The 25359-nt window shown below is 46.0% G+C and overlaps 1 protein-coding gene across 3 annotated transcripts in view; it reads right to left on the bottom strand.

Moving 5' to 3' along the window:
• mtmr4 (myotubularin related protein 4) overlaps window positions 1–25359 on the bottom strand; it is a 42927-nt gene that overhangs the window by 15876 nt on the left and 1692 nt on the right. For 2 of the 3 annotated variants that reach the window (XM_079284057.1, XM_079284056.1), the window contains exons 1-2: window positions 16706–16839; window positions 2939–3028 (exon numbers count right to left, since the gene is read on the bottom strand). In XM_079284057.1, the coding sequence (XP_079140183.1) occupies window positions 2939–3028; window positions 16706–16750 (135 nt within the window). In that variant the 5' untranslated portion in view covers window positions 16751–16839. Of the gene's footprint in view, window positions 1–2938; window positions 3029–16705; window positions 16840–24085; window positions 24187–25359 lie in introns of those variants that run through there. The other variant, XM_079284058.1, reaches the window with a different exon arrangement.

Here is a 25359-nt window from a genome sequence, read left to right on the forward strand (position 1 = left end):
AATGCAACGCAAATTTCGGTGCCTGAGCCGATTGAAATACTCTTTTTTACACTACTCTGATGACTCCGTCCTCGGTTAGTTCGTCCTAGGGCCGATGCTAACGACAGCATCGGTCCTCCGCTCCTCACTCATAGTATTATTACAACCGGACGAGCCGTGCGCACTTAGAAACAAACCTCTCCATCATTCTGGCGAAGCTTCGGCCATGATTTGTTGAAAAAAACCGAGACCGAGATCTGTCAAATGGCTGGCAGGCTACTGACCTCCTCCATCGACATCCGGGTACTTAGTGCTGCCGTTCATAAGCACAACACAGGCACGCGAAACTTTCTTATTCTTCTTCGAGGTGTAGTGGCGGTTGGCAAACTACAAATTGCCGCATTAGCGCCACCAACTGGTTAAATAAAATTAAATAAGTCAGGAGAGGTCTTATTTTGCAAGAGAAGGCAAATATGCTCATATTTCTGCAAAATAATTGCTGAAGTTTGAAGCTGTAGTGTGTGTACAGAGTGTGTGTGTTTTGTATTATTTTATCTATATTTATTTAAGTATACTGTAAACTGTTAACAGTTAATATATTGTTCAATTTGAAGAAAAAAAGTATCGGTTCAGGCACCGTTTTAGCACCGGTATCGGAAAAAACCCAAACGATACCCAACCCTAGTTCTACTAAGTACTAAAGATGCTTGTCATGGAGGGGTTGAATCATTTTGAGACTGCAGTGTCATTAAAAGTGGATATTAGGAGAAAGCTTTTGATGACCGTTGGTCCAGAGAGCTTACGTTAAAAAACAACAACAATCAAACCCCTGATACTTATCACTACGTTGTTGTTGCTCACAACTGAAAGTGTGTGTGTGAGCCGGGACAGGAAGCATGATGAGGGAAAGAGTACAGCTCAACCTGGGAAATGGAGCACGTAGTACTCTGCACTTAGACACCAACACAGCCAAATATAGGCAGCAGGCCCCATGGCACTCTGCACTGGGACTTCAACAAAAGTGGAATAACTGAAATCAGAAAGTGCCAGGCGCACAAAAACAGCTGGCACCCAAACAGAGCTGAAAACCACCACGATGCAGTTTTACCGTCCGAGAAAAGGCGAAAGCCTAATCTTAAGAGTCTTTGCTTTCTTCATGTGTCAGGGGATGTGGCCAGTTTGCATTAAATATTGCTCAAGAGCAGCAGAAATGGCTGACGTGAGAACAGGCCGCTGCTGAGTCCGTGTGCTGCGCTGCCGTGAAAGAGACCTAACGTGTCCTACTGAGAGCGCCATAGTTAACATGCTGTACGGACTGGGAGCGGCATTAAACAAGCTGTGCTCCAAAAGTAGGTGCATGAGTCACCGGCAGAAGATACTTTGTCACGTTTCACGCACGCACGCACGCACGCACGCGCGCGCGCGCGCGCGCGCACACACACACACACACGCACACACGCGCACGCACACACACACACACACACACACACGCACACACACGCACACACGCGCGCACACACACACGCGCACACGCACACACGCACACACGCGCACACACACACACGCACACGCGAGAGAGGAAAGACAGATGAATAACTCTCCGACTTGTGAGTCGTGTCTTCCAGTTCAAGCACCCTGCCTGTGAGGGCATGCACGTGTGCACACACACACGCATAACTGCAAGCACACCGAATGAAAGGCAGCAGAGTATTAAATACGGTGGGGTAGGGGAATGCCTGTAAGAGACATCGGCTGTCAGGGAATCTATCATGGGATAGCGTGCACACAAAGACGTATAAGAGACAGAAACGTGGAAAATGTTGCAAGGCGACTAAAATGAGCAGTATTTAGTACAGAAACAGGTTAGGATACACCTCATAAAATCCCTCCACCTACCCTTTGGTTCAGTTCCACAAACACATGACACCGAGCGCGATTAACCACCAGACAGCCAGAGAGCACAAACTCGACACCACGGAGGGCACAGCGCAAGTTATCCTTCACAATTCCGCTAATGGCATCTTCACCGTGGAATAGATTTACAAATCTCTCTCTCACTTCAGTGACCTAAATGCTTTTTGGCTGCCTCGCTCTTTATCCTCTGCAGTGACTCCTGCTTTTTCTGTGGAGGACACACAGCGGAGACAGAGCCCTAGAAGTAAAGACTTAGTAAAAACAGGAAACAATAAAAAGGAGTGCATTTTATCATTTACAATTCAACAAGTAAATACCGACGTTCATTATCATAAAACAAGAACTGGAAAATAATAGTTTTGACTTCGACACTGTCGATAATAGCGTTGCATGGATGGTAATATTTTCTGGTCAGCATATGCACTTTGAATGAAGGACATTAAGGACATGTATAATACTGGAAGGTTTCTGAGGGACGAACTTGACTAATTAAGTAGAGAGAGGAAGCAAGTGATATCATAAAATGAGTAGTTGCATAAATATATGCCTCATCTTTATATGGTAGAATAATTCAGAATCTCTTTTCTAAATAAATGCTGAAGTAAATGTGTTTTTTTTGTAGTATGATTACTCATCTGTAGAGACCGAGGCAGCAGCCCTATTCACATGCTAATTATTATTTCCTCTGTGTTGAACACTGATAAAGGACGGCAGGGCCATGACAAAAAAAAGTTCTCTTCTAGGCCAGTGTCATCCTCTCGCCTTGAGTTTCTGCTGCGTTGTGACTCTTGCAGGAATATCTTGGCAATCACACTCTACAAGGTGGCGACCAAAGCTTCAAACCGGGTGTTTCAGAGGAACGCTCTGGTGACACGGCAGGAGCCGGGATTGAAGACGAGGTCATAATCTGGAAGTGCCACACTCGGGTCTTTTCACCAGCTCCCGGTCGTCTACTCCACAGACATGTAGACGGGTGTCGGAGCAGACGGGACTGTTGCTTTTGGAGCAGTAGTTGTCAACGGTCAGTGAATACTGTTCAGCTCACCTGAAGGCTTTCATCCTCCTTCACCAGCTCCTTCTGGGGGAACAGGTCCTTGGCCTGGATGTACTCCAGGCTGGGAGGCCCTTCTTCACCCTGTCGGACACAAATGCCTCAGTCATCATGAAGTCGACACAGCAGGGTGATGCTCCACATAGAGAAAACAAATGGTAATACTAATCATCTTCTGTAAAATCAAACCCAAAGTGAATTACTTTATCAAACATTTATCAGGGCGGTTGGCCGTCGATATAAAATCCATGCCAGGTGGAATTTCACAATCCCCTCCAACTCAGACATCACATGGCAGATTAAATATTGACGACGAGAGTTCCAAAACTTTAAAAACGGACCTTGTGTTCGGTCAATGAGTCAAGCCATTTTTAAATGTTACCACTCAATTCTAAAAGCATTTTCCTCGATTGATTAATGGTAATGCTGAAGGAAGAATGCACCTTCTGCATACCCATTGAATATTCTGTTTGCCATGGCGCTGTGCGGGTAGTTCTTGCACGTGACAGTACGCATACCAAACAGCTGTAGACTTTGTGACTGGGTGTTACAGGCTTGTGCAAACAAAGGTACTGGGACTAAGTAAAGTATTTCAAACACCTGACTCGTTTTTCATGAGTCATGCACTTAACTTCTTACAGAGTTTAAACGATTCCTTTGCTTAGGTCACTTAACCTGTTGTTTCCATGAGCGCGTAAACTAATTCAAAGTTACATTTCAAAGGTTGCTGGAAAATGAAACATCCAAATACAGTCTTATCAAGTGCACGTGTGTTACAACGGCTAGAATTAGACTGCAACACCTCAAGAAGCAGCAATGGTGGGAACGAGAGAGGACTAAAGAGGCAGTCAACCCGGTCCTTGCAGGTTGTGCTCCTCTCACACTGACAAAGAACAAGGTTTTACCCTGTAAATGTCGCACTAAATAAGTACACAGAGTGCATTTACATGTATACCAGTATCTTGATTTGGAGTCTTATCCTGGTTTGGATCATATTTGTGATGAGATGTTAACATGTAACATAAAGGATTCTGCTCCCTGTATACAGAACGCTAACACTATCCCGGATCATGATCGGCTGTCTGCTATGACCTGCAGCCGTGTCTTTCACTCCTTCCTTGCAGCTATCGAGTTACCTCAGCGGTTAAGGATGAACCCAGTTTGTTTCCTGGCTGCCTGAACACTGCTACCTCTACTACTCTGCTGGATTTGGCTTCTCCATGCGCGTCCAACCGTATGTCGATGCTGTTCCTTAATGAAACCAGCAATGGAGTCCTGAAGGGGGACCAGAGGGAGGCAGCATGAACTGTAGCATTACTGTCTCAGGTGGGTCTCTTGCTAATTACAGACTTGTGTCCCTGGACACAAAAACAACACAGCAACATGTCATATTATAGCAGGAAAGCCCTTGATGTCTCACCATGCAGACCTCCTGCCATGTTAATAATCCATCCACTCCCTTGGATCCTATACATCTTGTGCTGCACTATCTGGTTGATACTTGGCACCGTTAACTCAATTCTCTTATGGAGCAGCACTTGCATTGCACTCCTCTGAGAAGCCCGCTAGCACACAGTACTTTATAAGGTTAAAAACAACTAAAAATAGTAATGCACGCGTTTTGTTGCTCCATGAACCCCCGACAGACTTTTAACACAGAACGGCTTTTACAAATGAATTGATGCTGAACATAGAAATTGTTTACCCGATACTTTATTAAAGAAACCAGAGCTGCGTTAAAAAAAACGCGCACACGCGCGCACACACGCACGCACGCACACACGCACACACGAAGATTTGTAGCAACTGATGACCTCGATAGTTCAGCTTCATAAGTCCCTTCACATGGCAGACAACACTTTGCTCAAGACGGGGCTCATTACTCTGTCATTACATTTCCATGCAAACACAAACAGTGAGGCACTGCTTTCTGATGTGTGGTCCATTGCATTGTGTGACCACAACCAGACAGACAACCAGCTTACAGCAGATTAAAAGGAAAACTGAATATTCTCTCACCGACTCACAAAGATGGAGCACAGCTTGTCCTGTGCCCGGCGTTTTTATTTTTTTGCTTCGTCACTGCTGTGAGAGCCTGCGCACCCTCCTCCCCCACCTTTGTCCACCTAGCAATCAAAAAGCTGGAGCTGACAGGCATGCACACATACGCCTCCATGCATTTCTCCAATGATAATTATGTCATGAACACATGAAACGTCTTGATTACATGTAGTGCCGTTACAGTGTTATTATCAGCTAGCAGCTGACTAGACAGCTCCGCTACAGCAGAGTAACAGTGTGTGCGCTGTTGCGCGTGCGTAAGAACCTGCAGGCCGAATGTAAGGTTGTAATCATCTGGGGAAAGCAGATTTGAAAGATTATCTTCCAGAGATTTCTGAGTGAATGGACAGATAACAACACAGAAGGTAGAACAGGAAGAGAGAGGCCCAGTCTTCATCAATAAGTGTCTGGTTGCCATGGATACTACAACCTCTTTTTACAGTCCCGTTCTCGCCGAAGCTTTTGGAAACAATTTACGGTCTCACCAGATTATTTACTTAATCTGACTGGGGCTTTGTCCTAGAGTTGTGCAGATTAGAGAAGCACTACATGATGCAGAGTTGACCTCCGAAACATGTGGAGAACATGTACTTATACGTCTGCTTTTAGGTGGACACTTAGTCACTGTGTTGGACACATAAGCAAACACAGCCTGGCTCACTGTCCGAAGTGTGAAAGATGACCTCAAATGACGCGTTAGGAAGTAAGAAAAGGACACGGGAGGAAACAGAGGACGCAGTGACGGGCAGAATGAAAAGCAGCAAATAAGAAATGAAAAACAATGAAGATAGAAGATATTTTTCCCTGGTTTGTTTTAGGAAGTGCAGCCTAGGTCAAGATCAAAGATGACAGAGTATGGAAAATCTTCCCAAATGCACTTCTCCCCCCCCCCCCCAATTCTCTCTCAGACCATGTTAATATTTCATAGACCACCATGTTCTGAATGATCACTCCCATTTTAGTCTCGGGCCACTCAGAGCTGAGGACACGAGGCCGGGGCGGCGCTTTCGATAAGTAAGCACAATTGATCTGAAACAAGTAGGTAACGATTTGTAGCACGCGGAGCAGTGAGCAGGAAAATGTTCAATTAAGAAAACAATTTATTCTGGATGGTAATTAAAGTAAACAGTGAAAAGACAAGAGACCAGGAACGTATAGACAAATATTTACGGCAGAACATACTGAGAAAGAGCTCAAAAAGTGCAGAGTAATCTTATCTAAAGAACATTCTTCTCGTTAAAAAAACCAAATGCTTCGTCTCATATTGTTGCATTTTTTCCTCTTTCAGGACGAGATGTTCCCGATAGCTTGCTCCCACATTGATATACTGTGTACTACTTAACAGTGTTGCGTTCTTGGTGTCAGGCAGAGTTGGAAGACCCAATACCAGACCCAACACAAGTACCACAGGTGCAAAAAGCTATACAGCCCAAAGCACATCCCCAAAAAGCTTTTGGCTGTGCTTACACTCTTAATTCATTTAGCTGGTGGGTTGATGGAATCTGAGTCATGGAAAAATCTTAAGCAATTCAATTAGGCTTTTTATAGTTCCATTTGGTGCAGACAACATATCGCAGAGAGAGATGAACATGATGTGATGGGGATAGAGGGAACGGCTACCCAAGAGGCTTCCCCCCCCCCCCCATAGTCTGATCACAGAAACTAGTCATGACGACGAAAAACTTAGCACAATGCTGCTGCAGGCCTCCTCCACAGGAAAAGACTGACAGAGCTGTGATCCACATCAGTGACAGAAGACGTGGACATTAAATTATACAGATACTGACGCAGAAGAGGAACCGTCGACTCAGCTGCGCCAGACGTATAAAAGAGGGATCATAAATCGTGGAACGCCTGACCATGTCTGGTCGCAAAAAGGAACGAGGAAAAGGAAGCAGCAGCTGCGCTCCTCCTGATCCAACTGACGACTTTACGAGCAACACGTCGCTTTCTCTGGAAGAAGCAATGATAGGAATTAAAGACTAGCTCTCCCAATGCTAACATTGGTTGTTGTTGTTGTTGTTAGGTAGCATCACATTGGGCAATGCTAGATGATAATGTCTAGTGTTGGGCTCTGACCATGTGGCTTAAACATGTGCTGTGGACAAAGAAAATGAGGCCTTAACTTTTTCAAGCAAAGGTCTCATCCTGATTTGTAGTTGATAAGAGCAAAGGGATTTCACACTAGGGTGTGAATTTCCCCCCCCCCAAATAACCATGGTAACCGCGGCAATCTCATTGGCCGAGAGCCAAGAGACCCCAGGACCCCTGTGGTTCGGCCACTGTTCTATAAAACTCTCTGCTGCCCCCACCTCATAGCTTTTTCCAACTCTCCCTCCGGGGTAACAGGAGGCACACAAGGCTCTTCGCTCGGACACCCCCGTCCAGGCCACAGAAGAACCAGCTTTTCCCCCTTCGACCTCGGTTGAGTTAGGAAGCACACCACGCTCTCTTCGCTCGGACACCCCCGTCCAGGCCACAGAAGAACCAGCTTTCCCCCCACGAGGGAGCCCCTCGAACCCTCATCAAACCCTGTCAGGTCACGAGCCATTTCGCTGGACGAAACAGCCCGCGATAACGAATCTGCATCAGCATTCGTTCAGTGCTTTCTGCTTTTCTTTTTATTTTGTGCACAAACCGGCACAGAGGAGCCCGACGAAGCCTCGCTCCTCTCCTGACCGATGATTACCGGGAGACCTACGGACCACGTCGTCTCAGCCGAAGTTAAACTGTCCTCCCTGCAGCGAGGATAGTCCACGTCTGCGTTTGCTCCAGCCACGCCACGACGGACCGAAACAGCGCCAGCTCACCGCCGCGCGACACACAGCGCCCGCTGCAAAGCCGCGCCGACCCGCAAGCTCCCCCCTGTCCCCCTTCCCGACGAGGAAAACGGACAGCTTTGCCACAAACACTTCCACGTTGCAACGAAGCATCTACAAGTAAGGTTCTTGGCATTTGGGCATAGCTTAGCTTAAATTAACGTAAGTTTAATTCAGGCCATTCATTTATATGTTGATATTCCCGTGTTTTTGTGTGTTTAAGACTGTCGCGTGATATTGAGGTATTACGCAATCATTACGGAGCAGAGAAGCTCCGCTGTATGTGTGTATCAACTATGACTGTTTGCTTGGGATTTATTTGATTTCTTTTCATTTGTTTTACTACACTTCGTGTAGTATTCTCTGCTCATCAAATCAGCTCTGTGAGTGAAGTGTGGAATCTCGGCTATCGTACATAACTGCTGGCAGTTCTACCGACAACGGCACGTTGTGTACGACACGCCAGCGACCCCCATTATCACTACAACGCGGACCGCACGCATGAAGCTTGATTCATGACCCCCACCTTTGCTCTCTCTTTCTTCTCTCTGCCCCGGGAGAAACCCCGTTCAAACGAGCGCCTCACATCACGTGCTGCCCAGGCACACGTGATTACATACAGCAGCCTAACTGCCATTTTGTCCGAGTCACTCGACTCCGCCATCTTTGTAGTTTCTAGCTGTAGTTCTTAAGGCCCCTCCCCTTTTGGCCCGCGTCACTCGACGCCGCCATCTTTGTAGTTTTTAGCGGTAGCTGTAAGACTCTCCTTCCTGTTCACCCACAGACCCACACACACACATACACATACACACACAGACATACACCCTCATCCATTTTATTCATTCTTTAGTTTAGGCATATAAAATTGTATGATAACGTTTGTTGGTTGCAATATTAATTGATTTGATCATTTATTATTTTGATTCAATAAACTCTGTTATACTTTCAGGAGCAGTCGTCTGTGATTACTTGTGCATATGTATTTGATAAGACTGTATGTAGTAGCCTGTGCTCGAACTTAAACCTTCACTGTCACTGAATGTGTAGTCATACGCAGACTATTGACATTATGAGTGACTACTAATTATGAGACTTAGTTTTATCGTTTGGTTATTGGTCCCTGTTCGCAGGGTGGTGCCCCGTTTATATTAATAATCATTAATAATTGTTACATACATCAATAATTCTATTGATGTCAATAATTCAGTTTCTTAAATGCTGATAACCCAAACACGCTCCTTTAGATCCCAACATAATGGTGCCCCGTGTGAGGCTACGTTATTCCAGTTTTGTTACAGTATATATGCACATTAATCCATAATTATTTTTGAATAATTAATTTTCCAAAAAATATTTTTTTCGAAAAATTATTTTTTTCTTCTTTTGAATGATCCAAATTCCTGAAACTTATTTCCCAAAATAGGTAGGCTTTGATCTTCAAAATCTTGTCTTATTGTAATTAAATTTTTGATTTTAAATCCAGATTTTTAATCTTAATCTTTAATTCCCTTCTCGAAATTTTATTTCGTTTCCAGGTTTAATTATTCGTTTCATTTCTTAAAACTAACAGCCAGCTGTGTAGTAGATTTGATCGTTTATTTGTAATACCTTGCTTGCTTTCTTAAATCCCTCAAAGAAGTTACACACAGCTGTCACAGGCCCAAAGTGCTAAACTACATTAGCATTTTCGCACCTCTGGCTGCAAAGCAGTAGTGATACCTCAGAGCAGCAACAGTAGAAACGTAAGTCACAGAGCTAGACATTTCACTGTGCGCCTGCATGAACCGTAACACTAACAGTTATTAACATCTAACAGTAGAAATCCTAAGTTACCGAACTAGACATTTCACTGAGAACCGTAACACTAACAGTTTCCGTTCTAACACTAGGGAATTAACAACTACTGGGAGTCGTGCTCATTAGAGAGAATGAGTAACGAGAAACCCCCCATTCCTGGAGCTGTAGCTCCAGAAGACACCGCATTACGAGATGTGGTGGCTGATGTCCTCGGACTCACAGCAAAGGAAAGAGAGTACTTTGCAAAATACACTGCTGTCCTATGCGACGAGCAATTAGAGCAGCTGGTGGCTTATGTAAATAACCCAGCAGGTAACAGAGAGCGCCTGATTCAGGACGTAATCGGCGAAATACTGCTCATCTACCATCAGAAAATGCAGCTGCAAGCTGCCCGAACCCGGGCACAGAGCGACGAGCAGCAACGCGAGATCTGGACACTCCGAACAGAGGTTCAGGAGTTGTCACGTGACTGTAGAGCCCTACAGTCAGAAAATAGTAGCCTGCGCAGTGACCTCAGAGAGGTCAACCTAGAACTCTCTAAAGCATCAGAGAGTGATGACAAACTGAAAGCGCTTCAAGGTGTTCCAGCAACCCCGGTAGGTACTGCTACCCCCTACCGAGCCTTTCAGCCCAGTCATTTCTTGGTCTCGGCTCCTTCATTCCCCGAGACCCGAACCACCTTGCATTTCTTGAAAGCGACATCCCCGACCAGGAGGAGAGAGGACCAACACCAGGTCCTAGTCGGCAAAGGTGGCTTCAAAACCACCTCAGGCCAACGCAATCCTCCACGCAGTTCACGCGCACAACAAGAACTGACCCCATCCCCCTCAGGGAGGGAGGATGATAGTCGTTACCACCATCGCGAGTATGGAGACTCAGACGACTCGGACGGCTCAGGCCCCATCAACCTTGGAGGCCTGCGTACTCGACAGATTGAGTCTCTGGCAAAAGACGTAGAGCGCTTCAATCCCGATAATCACGACTCGAGCATCGATGACTACCTAAGGGAGATCGATCGCTGCCTCCTCGACCTATCGCGCCCCTCATCGCGCGAAAAGCTAAAGCTAGTGTGGAAAACCACTGCGCGAAGCGTCCACGCTTTCGTGGAAACGCTCCAGCCGAGCATCCGCGACTGCTATTCATCCCTTTGTCACGCCCTTAGGGAGGAGTACTCCTTGTACAACGACCCAGCTTCTGCCACCCTCTGCGCCTTTGCCATTTCCCAGGAAAGGCTAGAGTCTCCGAGAGACTACTTCAGGCGTTTGAGATCTGCGTACTTCCAAGGACGTAACGCCCCAGGTCTAGAAGACCATGCCTTCAAGTCGCTATTCTTGCACAATCTCCACGACAACGTGAGATACGATGTTACTATGCACTGCAGAACGAGTAACCTCACCATGCCAGAGATTAGGAAATACGCGCAACTTGCATGGGAGACACGCGGACGGCCGACAAATCGGTACGAAGACACCGCCATAGTCTTAGGCATCCAACAGTCGAGCGACTCCGACCTAGCGTCGGAAGACGACGAGAGGCCTTGGCCTACAGAGCCCTGGTCACCCCCGAGGAACAGACGACCCTGGCGGTCGAAAGACCAACGGAACCAGGGGGGTGAAAGACGCCCTCAAGGGCAACACATCAGGTAACGCTGACTCGCAGCCCACCTGACTAAGCCAAGTGACCTTTCCCCCTGCTGCCAAGTCGACATGGAGGGGGGGGGGGAAGATAACTCAGCGCACTTCCGGAAACGACCACTCCCATTTTCGCACCTCGTTCTTCAACCTTCTTGGGCGACCTTGTTCGCAAAGGCAATGCCCGTTATGTATATATCTATACATATTCTTCAGTCCTACTGGGGGGTCATAACACTCTTGCTCTACCCGACTCCGGGTCAGAAACGAGCCTCATGTGTTCCCCCACCTTTTCGCATACACCTCTAGGGTGCCACAACCTTAGAGGCCCTTCGAGCACCCTGGCTCGTAAGATCTTTCGTCAACTAAGCCTTCTTCTCCTGCTCTGTCAGCATGAGCCACCTCCAGCTTGTTCAACGAAGCCACCGCCTTCTTTCAGCCGAGTCATCTCCCCGGCCTGTCAAGTCGCCAGTGCCGTAGGTAACTGAACTTGACCTGTGCGCCGGACCTGTCTCCATCTCTAATTAGGAGGGTGGGGGGAGGGAGATATCACCAGCCCGCCATGACACACTCCAGAGTGAAACTGTTCGCGACGTTTCCCTGAGTGCTGACGGTAACGTGGGATATCTGCCCTCGCCACTCAAACAGCGCGAGGGGGGTGGGCTCTCTGACAACAGAAACTTAGAGAGATGCACTTCACAGGAAGTACACTCTAATCTCGCCAGTGCCGAAACCAACCGGCAGAATGGCAGCTTACTATTGACTACTAACGTTTAACTGCATGCTCCAACTCACCCTGTAGACATGCACTAACCGCCAACACATCCAACTCGAACCAGAACAGTTGCATGACCTGACAAACCATTGTGACTGTAAACTGATGCTCCACTCTCATAGAGAACCCTTTGCATGCTTTATAGACTCTACCAGAAGTAACCAAAGAAGACATAACCTCTGCCGTAGCAGTCAGATTTAACCCAGGACCTCATCCGAGAAGGCTCAGCTGTCAACAGCTGGAGCAGCGAGAGACCAGCCTAGCTAGTCACACTAGCCGTGCTAAGAAATCTGTAAATCTGCTACCACTACTGTTATGCAACCCTCACAGGTACCTCTGGCCTATAGTCTTGGCAACGCAACTCCAATATCGATAGATTCTAAAACTTAGACACAGGACTCGCTCTAAATCTACCGATTAGAGAGAGGTAGACGCACATATCATGTACTAATAGATCCAGAAGCACAGACTAACTGGATTCCCTCCTATTCATAACACCACGTAGCCAACCTACGACTGCTCTGCCGACGGACTCCAGTCCTGTCTAGGAGTTGAACCAGTAACCACTGTTTGCCCCTCACCTGCTTCTTGTCTGTCTATCTTTTCCTTCTCTCTCTTTTGTGTTTTGTTTTGTTTTATTTGGGTTGTTACTTTCTTTGACACTATGCCGCAATGCTAGATTATCACAACATCATAATAGCGATTGAATTATTTGGGAATAATGTTTTGCTCACCTATGATTTGAATTGTGTATGATAGTAGATGTAGGTAGAAGTAGTTAAAGTCATCTGCCCAGATGCCACCTTAGTCATCTGCCCAGATGCCAATGAACTCTATGAACAATGAACACTGCCTGTTTTAACCACTGCTTTTGGTCTCAGGAACACTTGGACTGTCTCACCTCTTCAGGTTTCCCCACCACATGGATGCACATGCCAGCCCTTGGTTTGCTCTAAAGACCGAAGCCAACATCTCGCTCTTCAGAACAAAGGGGGGATGTTGGGCTCTGACCATGTGGCTTAAACATGTGCTGTGGACAAAGAAAATGAGGCCTTAACTTTTTCAAGCAAAGGTCTCATCCTGATTTGTAGTTGATAAGAGCAAAGGGATTTCACACTAGGGTGTGAATTTCCCCCCCCCCAAATAACCATGGTAACCGCGGCAATCTCATTGGCCGAGAGCCAAGAGACCCCAGGACCCCTGTGGTTCGGCCACTGTTCTATAAAACTCTCTGCTGCCCCCACCTCATAGCTTTTTCCAACTCTCCCTCCGGGGTAACAGGAGGCACACAAGGCTCTTCGCTCGGACACCCCCGTCCAGGCCACAGAAGAACCAGCTTTTCCCCCTTCGACCTCGGTTGAGTTAGGAAGCACACCACGCTCTCTTCGCTCGGACACCCCCGTCCAGGCCACAGAAGAACCAGCTTTCCCCCCACGAGGGAGCCCCTCGAACCCTCATCAAACCCTGTCAGGTCACGAGCCATTTCGCTGGACGAAACAGCCCGCGATAACGAATCTGCATCAGCATTCGTTCAGTGCTTTCTGCTTTTCTTTTTATTTTGTGCACAAACCGGCACAGAGGAGCCCGACGAAGCCTCGCTCCTCTCCTGACCGATGATTACCGGGAGACCTACGGACCACGTCGTCTCAGCCGAAGTTAAACTGTCCTCCCTGCAGCGAGGATAGTCCACGTCTGCGTTTGCTCCAGCCACGCCACGACGGACCGAAACAGAGCCAGCTCACCGCCGCGCGACACACAGCGCCCGCTGCAAAGCCGCGCCGACCCGCAAGCTCCCCCCTGTCCCCCTTCCCGACGAGGAAAACGGACAGCTTTGCCACAAACACTTCCACGTTGCAACGAAGCATCTACAAGTAAGGTTCTTGGCATTTGGGCATAGCTTAGCTTAAATTAACGTAAGTTTAATTCAGGCCATTCATTTATATGTTGATATTCCCGTGTTTTTGTGTGTTTAAGACTGTCGCGTGATATTGAGGTATTACGCAATCATTACGGAGCAGAGAAGCTCCGCTGTATGTGTGTATCAACTATGACTGTTTGCTTGGGATTTATTTGATTTCTTTTCATTTGTTTTACTACACTTCGTGTAGTATTCTCTGCTCATCAAATCAGCTCTGTGAGTGAAGTGTGGAATCTCGGCTATCGTACATAACTGCTGGCAGTTCTACCGACAACGGCACGTTGTGTACGACACGCCAGCGACCCCCATTATCACTACAACGCGGACCGCACGCATGAAGCTTGATTCATGACCCCCACCTTTGCTCTCTCTTTCTTCTCTCTGCCCCGGGAGAAACCCCGTTCAAACGAGCGCCTCACATCACGTGCTGCCCAGGCACACGTGATTACATACAGCAGCCTAACTGCCATTTTGTCCGAGTCACTCGACTCCGCCATCTTTGTAGTTTCTAGCTGTAGTTCTTAAGGCCCCTCCCCTTTTGGCCCGCGTCACTCGACGCCGCCATCTTTGTAGTTTTTAGCGGTAGCTGTAAGACTCTCCTTCCTGTTCACCCACAGACCCACACACACACATACACATACACACACAGACATACACCCTCATCCATTTTATTCATTCTTTAGTTTAGGCATATAAAATTGTATGATAACGTTTGTTGGTTGCAATATTAATTGATTTGATCATTTATTATTTTGATTCAATAAACTCTGTTATACTTTCAGGAGCAGTCGTCTGTGATTACTTGTGCATATGTATTTGATAAGACTGTATGTAGTAGCCTGTGCTCGAACTTAAACCTTCACTGTCACTGAATGTGTAGTCATACGCAGACTATTGACATTATGAGTGACTACTAATTATGAGACTTAGTTTTATCGTTTGGTTATTGGTCCCTGTTCGCAGGGTGGTGCCCCGTTTATATTAATAATCATTCATAATTGTTACATACATCAATAATTCTATTGATGTCAAGAATTCAGTTTCTTAAATGCTGATAACCCAAACACGCTCCTTTAGATCCCAACACTAGATAGAGTTAGTCTGTGCACCGAACTGTACAACACAGCACAAAACACAGATTCATAGTGGTTTCACTGGTATCATCTAAACTGATTTTTTTTAATGTTATCATTTATTGCCAACATTGTTTGCCATGTTAGCGGCATGGTTTTATGACTGACAATGTCCATCAATCAGTCTATCCACCACTTTAGTCCAAACTAAAATGTCACAGCTATTGGATCATCGTCAGTCATCGTCCCCAAATAATGAATCCTACCGACTCTGGTGATCCTCAATTGTTCATCCAGTGAAACATCTCAACATACACTGAATGGATTGGCACAAAATGTTCTATTGACATTCATGGTTGCCAGTGATTTAGGTGATCTCCTGACTTTTACGCCGGTGTCACACTGAGGATGACATTTATGATTTTGAGTGAAATGTCTCAACAACTACTGGATGGATTGCTGTAATACTTGGCACATTTATGTCCCACTCAGGATGAATCTAGCGCATTCATCGGGCTGGAATTTAACTTAGTAAAATTCCTTAGTTTATGACCAAACAACTGCAAAACAAATCATATCTCATCAGCCTCAGCTGTACTTTGTGTCAAGTAATAATTAACAAATGTTTGATGCTAACACAAGATGGTAAACATGGTAAATATTACATCTCCTAAACATCAGCATGTCAGCATGTTTATGCTAGCACTAAGCAAAAATGTGCGGAGAGCCGCTAGCCTGGCTGTAGACCTTTGGTGTGTAGCTTACATTTCCAGTATCTACGTTTTTACTGAGGAACATTTGAGTTTTATACAAATCAGACCTGCTGAAGTTTGAACATTTTATTGGACTGACATTTAGCATTTCTTACTATAAAAACATTCCCAGTTATAAGATGCCAGTTTTGTCATCCTTAGAAAATTCAGAGAAAATGATCTCAATACTAAATATATGAATGAGAAACAAATGTGTGATGTTTTTACGAAGTTTGGAAAGTCTTATAGTACACTAAAATAAATAAATAAATATATATATATATATAAAATAATAATATGGAAAATCTGGCATCGTGAAAAAATGTGTTTTGTTGAAAAGAGCCTATTAATCCACCAATTGATGCTGTAGGCCCAGACAGTGGACATGACTGAAAAGCTCTGCAGTTAACTGCTGAATCATCAGATCATTTAGACCCAGGGACATGAGGCTAAGACCCCCCTCAACGTTCTCCCCACTCTGTCTTAAGATGCAAACTAAGAGAAACACCTAGTCCTCTATCTCCTTAGCATCCCCATAGCACATAGTGCTAGATGCAGGTCCTCCGCTGCAGTCAACATACTTCATCACTCTAAAGCTGCGACCGTGACTGCACAATGTGCTCGCTCTCAGCAGCACACACACATTTTACACATCTTACTCCTGACGGGCCCTCCCTGCCAATCAACACACCGGCAGCTCAAGGTCCTCCACACAACAGGTGAGTGATGAGAGGAGCGGATTAGCTTTTCATCATCACACGCTTGAAAATATGTGGAGTGAGTTTCTCACTAATAACTGCAGCACGCACGCGAGTTCGGCCGGTGGGCATATGCACACACACGTTAGGTAAGGGAGGGCTTTTTTGATACAACCATCACAAACTAGAGTCGCAAACAAAAAAAACCCCACCAAGATGAAAAGCCTGTGGACTTACAAAGCAGTCGAGCATGGAGCAGGACACCCTTCCTGTGAAGCTCATGTCGAGGAGAGGCCGGGCTGTGCCTGGACGACACACAGCCTACAGAGCAGCAGCACGAGCAGCGCACGAGGAGCCGGCATCACCATCCTTCTCCCTGCCGGAGCCAGTCCACCCCTCGACCGGTCCGAACCCCTCTTCCTGCCGACCCTCTTCCCCACCCCCCGACCCACTCCGCACCTCTGGCCCGTTCCCCCTTCTCAGAAGTTGCGGTGAGCCAACACGCCAGTCCCGGCTCTCATTCAGGAAGCCACCTCACCCCCCCCCCCCCCCACCGCTCCCAGAGCGGGGAGAGAGAGCACGCTGGTGTCTGACAGCAGTGCTGAAAGAGGGAGGATGGTCCATAAAAAAGGTACAAACAAGAGCGGTAGTCCACGCGATGAGCTGAGCGATGAGGAGAAAGCTAAAGTGATGAAATCACTGCAGATGTGCCGTCTCCCATGTAGCGAATGGATGGGGGGGGAGAACTGCTAGAAGAGAGAGCAGGAGTGAGCGCAAGACAGAGGGAACTGCCTGATGCTAAGCTCCACCCTCTGCATGCGCATCTACCTCTCTTTCTCTCAAATGCTCACATTTCTCCCTCTCATCCTTTACTCCTCCCCCACCCCTTCCTCGGTCACCCTTCACCGACATCCCCTCGTAAATATGCGTGTTCCTCAGCAACAAGGCGGCACAGCTTAGTGTACCGCCAGGAACCAGAAGATGCTCCGACCGCCATACATGCGCCATGTGACCATCTGCAGTATTCTGTGTCTCCTGCCCAAGGGTACACACTGTACCTAGCAGCCGTGCACACAGGCTATGCTGAACACGGCACACAACCTGGAGCAAACTCGCACACACAAACAGGGGAACAGAGAGACACCCCTGCGGGGGGCTCGGGACAGTGTCCCATCACAAAAGGCGTTGCATTGGCAGCAATTGATCTAGTGCAGGAGGACAATGCGTGGCAGAGGACAGAGGGAGGGTGCTGAGGAGAATATGCAGAGATCTCCAGTGACACAGCATTACACAGAGAGAAATTCACCCTCACCTGTCTCTTGAGTGTCTTTGTAGCGCTGTCCTACACACAAGTGCAGCGCGTCTTTTGCAGTGAATAGTGCTTAAAACAAGGGAAGGTCAGTGTATAGGATGCATACAGTGAACATTACACTACGGGGGGGGGGGGGGGGGGGGACAGCCCTTCCCCCTCTTACCCCAACCGGCAGAGTCGTGACAGACACTCCTTCAGCTGTATGACCCCCCCCCCCCCCACACACACACACACACACACACACACACACAGACAAACACACATTATGTAACATGTTTAACGTAGTACACACAGCATAGGCTGGATGCACAGCGCTAATAAATAGGATTCACTACTGGGGGGGCGGGGGGGTGCTGTAATTGTAATGATTTATTGTAGTCGAGTGTAATCCATGTAAAGAAACCATCCAAGTATATTTGTTTCACTCGTCTCAGAGGTCAATTCAAATGTAGCTGGAAGAGACTCATTCCCACTGCCTTTCATACATCTCCATGACTGCACCTGATATTAAAGCTGTGTAGGGTCAGGTGGTGCACACACTGAATTGTGCCTGGATTCTAGACACGCCTTGACAGTCATTGTAAGAGCAGTTATACTGGTTGTACTGGTAAGGCAAGGCAAGGCAAGTTTATTTGTATAGCACATTTCAACAACAAGGTAATTCAAAGTGCTTCACATAAAACCATTAAAAGCATCAAAACATAAGGCAAAAGAAAAGGAGATTTAAAAACAATTAAATAAACAGTGTAAGAAATAAAATACAGTAGTAAAATGCAGAAATGCAGGAAATTGATTAATATATTAATTGAATGTGGTTCAATTAAAGGCAGCAGCAAACAGAAAGGTCTTCAATCTTGATTTAAATGAGCTGAGGGTCTCAGCAGACCTGCAGCTTTCTGGGACTTTGTTCCAGATATGTGGAGCAGAAAAACTGAACGCTGCTTCTCCATGTTTAGTTCTGACTGTGGGAACAGAAAGTAGACCGGTCCCAGACGACCTGAGGGGTCGGGATGGTTCATAAGGTAGCAGCAGATCAGAGATGTAGTTTGGCCCTAAACCATTCAGTGCTTTGTAAACCAACAGCAGGATTTTAAAGTCAAGTCTTTGTTGGACAGGAAGCCAGTGCAAAGACATCAGAACTGGAGTGATGTGATCCACCCTCCTGGTGAGGACTCGAGCTGCAGCGTTCTGAATCAGCTGCAGCTTTCTGACAGACTTTTTACAGAGACCTGTAAACACACCGTTACAGTAGTCCAGTCTGCTGAAGATAAATGGTAGCTACATATTCCATCTCCAGGCTAACAAAGCCACTGTTAAAATGTGCTACCTACTGGTAATGCTATCATTAAAACTACGATCTGCTGTAAACAGACCATAACGTGACACACGCAATAGGTCCTGAATAATGTGTAGAATTACAAAAGAAGTACACTAATGTTATGACTTTGTATTTCTATACAGTGCTTCTGCTCAGAGGGTCATTTATAACGGATATCTGTGATTTTCATAGAATTACAGCCATCAGCAAGATGTAAAACCTACATCTTATTTTACAGTGCATGCACAGGCCCCCACAATATGTATCAATACTGAATTTACAGACAATTCAGGTTTCTGCTGTACTAAAAATACAGATACCATCATAGCACAGGACATCAACAGCAACTCAGTATGGATGTTACAAATCACAGGGGAATCGTTATGCAACAGAAAGACGTGTCGGCGTTATATTCAACAGATTTTCCCTGCACGGCCCTCAGCCGCTGCTCTGAGATCAGTATCTACTGTCGGTCCGCAGTTATTGTAAATGAAAACTGAAACTCGATGAAACTGCATTAGTTTGTGATTCGAACGTTATTTGGCGGTTTAGTTGTTATTATAGTTGCACCTATTTGTACTTGAGTTTGTTTGAGCAAGAAAAGGTTTGCATTTTAACCCTTTAATCATGGGAACATTTGCTAATGTTATAGCATCCATCAATACAATGCACTCAAGATAATTACGTGTTTCTAGATTATTCTACGCTACACTGATATTGGCTATTGAACAAAACAAACAAAAGTCCATTTCATGCAGGTTTGATCGATCCAAATTCACAATCGTCACCATATTTTAATGCCTAGTCTGAATCATCTTTAAACTTATAATAAGTTGGCATAATATGGCACTATATTAGAAGCTAGAGCCTTATGATGAATTGCACTCGTGTGCAGTATGACTTTCATCTCATCAGGTAAATGGACTCTGCGTCTATAAAATGCACTTCCACAAATCAACCACAACGTACAGATTTACTTCCATGTCACATGGTAAACCAGTGACCCGTGACATTATCCCAGAGAGAAATAAAGTGAAATGAACCTTAACGCATCGCACGTAAGCACCAAAACAAGATACCGGCTTGACTAAAACACCCGTACTGGTATACGTGTGTTATCAGGGAACATGTGCTTGTGTGAGCGCGAGGCAGACGGACTGTAGCAGCTATGCCGGCCTCTCCGTCTTGTGATGCGGGACCGTTTGAAGTGTTTATTTCTTTGGCAAAATTCCAAAGATTGACAAATGTCGTATCCTGGACAAGTGCAACCTCATCAAGTTTGGAAGTGTGGTGGGCTTTTCCCCTTAATGAGCTCGCAACCCCCCCCTCCCCCTCCCCCTGCCCTGCCAGAACTGGTCGCAAAAGTGAGCACCAGATTTGGCCTCGTGTCAGTTTTTATTTTAGGAAAGGACAGCGAGTCACCGACGCAGAGTGTCAGCCCACATGTTGACACACGGCTATAGAAGAGGACACGAATAATACATTAGGAGGCATTAGGCGACTATACGAAGCTATTCAAACTCCAGGAGATATTTACACACACACACACACACACATTTAAGTGTCTGTAAGAAGGGTTTTTTTGGGGGCTTTTACAAGAATCATATAAGACATATCCTGTAACTATTCTACAATCTGCTGGAAACAAGTGTTTATCATAATAACTTTGTTGGTAAAATGATGCAGCAGTCTGTGATGCGTCCTATTTGTATGACAGAGTCGCACATCTAACTGACAAATCAGAGTTTTTAGTCACAACTTATAGTGCTGTATTAAAAGCATTAACATGTAGGCCGTCCAATATGATGACTACAATGTAAATGGACTTGTATAGTGCTCTTCTAGTCCTACGACCACTCAAAGCTCTTTAACACCGTCATTCCCCCGTGACCCTCTGATTTAAGGACGACTCGCTCTACCACTGAGCCACAGTCGCCTCAAGTGCTCACCCATGTAACTGAACTGGAGAGCAAAACCCCCTCACACATACAGTAGCTCTGGTCAACAGGCGATGACAAAAAAAAGAGCTCTGCAGCACAGACAACACAGAAATCACTATTTCTGAATGACTGAAGAGGAGGAACGGGGACCCAGACGTCAGGAACCAGAGCAGCGTCAAACAGCATCTGAAGCCAAAGTGCCGTGAAGGAGAGTGACATACAAATCATTAACCACAACAACCTGGAATGAACCCTCTGGCTTCAACTACAACCCTAACAGAGACCTTCTGCTGTCTGCTTAGTGCGTTTTGGAAAAAACACACACACAACACACACACACAAGTGACGGCATCCTTATGGGAGCAGGTAACATCATATGCGGAGCAGTGACACAGAAGCTTCTCTCACTAGTCTCCACAACCCCACCAAGGTAGCTTTACAATGCATTGTGGGCCCTGTGGGCAGGGTAAAACCACCCCTTTGTCCTAGTTTCCATGCTCGCATTCTCCCGCTAACAATGCGGCAGCATGAATGGACGCCAGTATGAATTCAATACTTCCCGTTTTGTTTCAGCGGAAAAAAGAACTGGAGGCTGGGAAGCAATTAAAGGCTGCTTCACAAGATGGGTTAAAGGGATCACATTACCTGTGGAACACATGTCTCACAATCCCACCTCAGCAAATAACCCTCAGATCAACAACAACAGAGAAGAGATAGAAACATCAATAGCTGTGGACACTTAAAAATGACCTATTTTCATGTTGTATACAAATAATGCAGATGTCTGTGCATCTGTCCAACACAGACTAACTTCAAATATGTTTTTTTGGTGGTCTCCATTGATTTAATTGCAGCGATGTAGAAACGTATTCTGGTCAGTACACCAGACTTCACCGTTGAGTGCACTGACAGCAGAATGGTATGAAACCGACACAGGACGAGCCCAGGTCTGCGTTCCCCTTTTATGTGCCTTGATGGGAACAGTATTTGTTCATCAGACCCTGCCATCAATTAAAGCCCAGAGCTCGACTGCGTGTCCCACAAAAGAGGCCTGAAGCTGGGCAGTCGGCCACGGTGACAGTCTGTGGAGCCCGTTGACCAGAACCTCGGGACACACATCCTCCTGTTACACTTCCTATTTCTGTCCCACAAAAGCTGCGGCCATTCATTTCAAGAGGAATTTGCCATTCATCTGGTCAAAGCTTCCCCCTCTCAAAGCACCGTGTATCTTGGCTGAAGCACATTTAGTGTGCGTTCACTGAGAAAGTGAAAGGGAACCGGCAATCATGTGTTCGGGGCTCTCTCCAAAGTTATACAGTGTGATGGTGCCATCGGTTTCAAAACGCAAATTACAACATAAAGTATCTTCAATATTTGATGCTAAACTTGAAGGGGAATTTGCATTCAACATCCAATTAAGAGTACTTGTGTCTATGTACATTTCTTAAGCTCTCAGAAACTGAGCCTAGAGACAGTCATCAAACCACAACATATACACTCAATAATTACCTTCAAATACAATGCACAGCTTGCAGTGCTCTTGTAAAATGTGAGTAGAGTTGTGACCTATAAATAGTTTTGCATGTTTGAATGCTTCAGTGTAATTACAACCCTAAGGCCCACATCTGTTAGACAAACCGCTGCTCGTCTCACGTATAGCAAAATGTGAGACTCAGCATTTCCAAACGCAAACAGTGCATGCGGAAACTTGAAGCGGCGCAGATATTTCTCCATCTTTCTGCACCAATTACTTTCATGCCAATATTACGTAATACAAAACCCATTGAGGCCTAGATCTGCTCGGGAGCTGAACAGACAGATATCCACTAGAGGGCGGTCGGCAGAAATAAACAGATCCAGATTCAGTGTTTAACTGTGGCAGAGTGATGCCCCGGCTTCTTGGTTAGACGCCGACATACAGCGCAAGCATTTGGTTTCACACTTTGGTCATTTAGCTGATTCACCACAAGCTTCTCCATGTGAACAGGAGATGTGTGTCGGGGAGCTACATCACAGACTGTTAGCTGCTATGCAACAGGTTTACTGATGCAGGAGCCTGTTCCTGAATGAAGCAATGCAATAAAAGGTGTAACCGCTGCTGAGGAAACTACTACTGGACGATTAACTTTCACTCATTCAAATTGGTTTTCTACAAATCCCTGTTTAGTGCTGACTGTAGCTAAATTGTTATTACGTACCCAAAAGATCCCAGCCTCCATATGTGCAGGGACCATGAACGACTAGCATGAGCCGCTTATTTAGCGACAGTTACATGATTCCCTCACTGGCTTCTGGAGGAATGGACCCAACGTCTCTGCTCATGGACAAGTTGTCCCCTCTTAAAAGAAATGTTCTTCTTACTCATGCATTTGATAAGCAGAACACTTTGTTTCCGGAGTGGAAGATTCTGTATTTCTTTCAATATTGTAGCGACCCTGTACAGTAACAGCTGGTAGTAGAGGAGTCAGGCTGTCACCTCGCTCTCTCTGGCCAATCACGGGACGCACTGTACACATTAGTCAAGGTGCGTGCCTGTGATTGGTAGAGCAGAGGGGAGGAGGGGGTTACCTGTTCTGTGTCGGGAGCTAGTCAAGTTTGTTAGACCGGAACCAATGAAGAAGAGACTTGATGAAAACACTGTACGAAGACCGATAACGTTCGCTGGAGTAGCTCGGCACTATTGTTGACGGTTTGTGTTAATAAACCTCTTGCAAAGACTTCACTCTGTCTCCGACTCGTAAGTGGAACATTACAATATTATAAAGTATCGTATCATATTTGGAATACAAAAAAAAATAAAATAAAAAGTAAATTAGAAAATAGATACATTGTTTAAATTATCATGCACATTTGTGGCAAGTTAAAAAAAAGTGACAAAAGTTTTGAGTCCTGTTGGTAAACGTGTCTCAGAACACCGTGCTTCTTTTCGGCTTGTAAGATTTATTGTGCAATATCCTGTCTGAAAAAGTCCCAGCTTGTCCATTACGTTGAAAGCAGGTAGGGTGTCGAGAGTACAACATAAAGAATATATAGAGGGACTGGCTCACCATGCTGCCAGCCAGGGCTGTAGACAGTTGGTCTGGGCGCTCCTCTTCCGATCCCTCCCTCTCCTCCTGTCTACTGGGCTCTGCTGTGCCAGCGATGGCCCCTGCAAACACAAAAACACACTAACTTCAGACATTGCGTGTGTGTGTGTGTGTGTGTGTGTGTGTGTGTGTGTGTGTGTGGACCTGATTGTGTGCATGTGGGCGATTGTGGAGTGTGTGTGATTTGCTTAACGTGCTGGATTACAAAAAAACAACCTTCCTTGGTTGAGTATGGATGCACTTCACATTTTATCGTTCAACCCACTGCGAAAATAAATAAAATAAAATACAAGCTCTCAGAGGAGTGTGGTGCATACAAGGTCAAGGAGTGCTCTCTACAAATCAGGTCAAGTCAATGTAAACACACTCCACGCATGCCGCGCTGCAGACAGACAAGCGCGCGCATGTGTGAAGTGTGACGCTGCGGTGGAAACCTTGAAGGGGATCAGCTGACCGGACCCCGACGGGAAAGCCTCCGATATACAGGAAACGGAAACTCAACATTCCTCATCAGATTATGAGCAGCCAAACTGAGAACTGCAGGCGAAGCAAGACGTGGACAAACTCCACAGAACTCCTACACACCGAAAAGGTGCTCCACACGGGCAATAAACAACACGGAGAAATACTCACCGTCAGTCACTAAATGACACCGATACTGCACCGCGCTCAGTCAGGCAGCTCAGAGCATGTTTGATATGGAGAGTAACCCGCAGACAGCTAGACACAACATGGACATAGTGTTCACTTTATTGTGTTTAGGACTCGACTATAAATCCACGATTACAAGGACAACTTGAAACTGGATCAAAGTTCTCGCTGTTTAGTGCTCTCGTTTTACTTCCCGACACTTTCTTTGCCAGACACACCCCCCTTTTGCACACGGCTCCACCAAAAAAGAAACGCGAAAATACTACTCTAGACTCAAAAGTGGTGTTCCTAAAGTTGTCTTCTCTTACCTGTTTAAAGTGCTGAATCAGTGCTCTGTACAACTTTCTGCTGAAACTTTTGTCTACCCCTTTTACAAAAGGTTGAATTAAAGCAATGCTTTGTAAAAGTGGCAGTAGTCTCCGTCTCCCAAACACATACTGGTTGTAATCCAGTGCATGACACACCTCCCTCCCTCCTTCCGTCTCTATTGCAACAACCTGACATATCATTGGCTTACAACGCTGTGATGGCTTACATGTGAGCTAAAAATGGACAGTTATTGTGTTTCTGGCCATCTGATGAAT

The sequence above is a fragment of the Melanostigma gelatinosum genome (genome assembly GCF_949748355.1).
Source record: "Melanostigma gelatinosum genome assembly, chromosome: 14".
NCBI lineage: Eukaryota > Metazoa > Chordata > Actinopteri > Perciformes > Zoarcidae > Melanostigma > Melanostigma gelatinosum.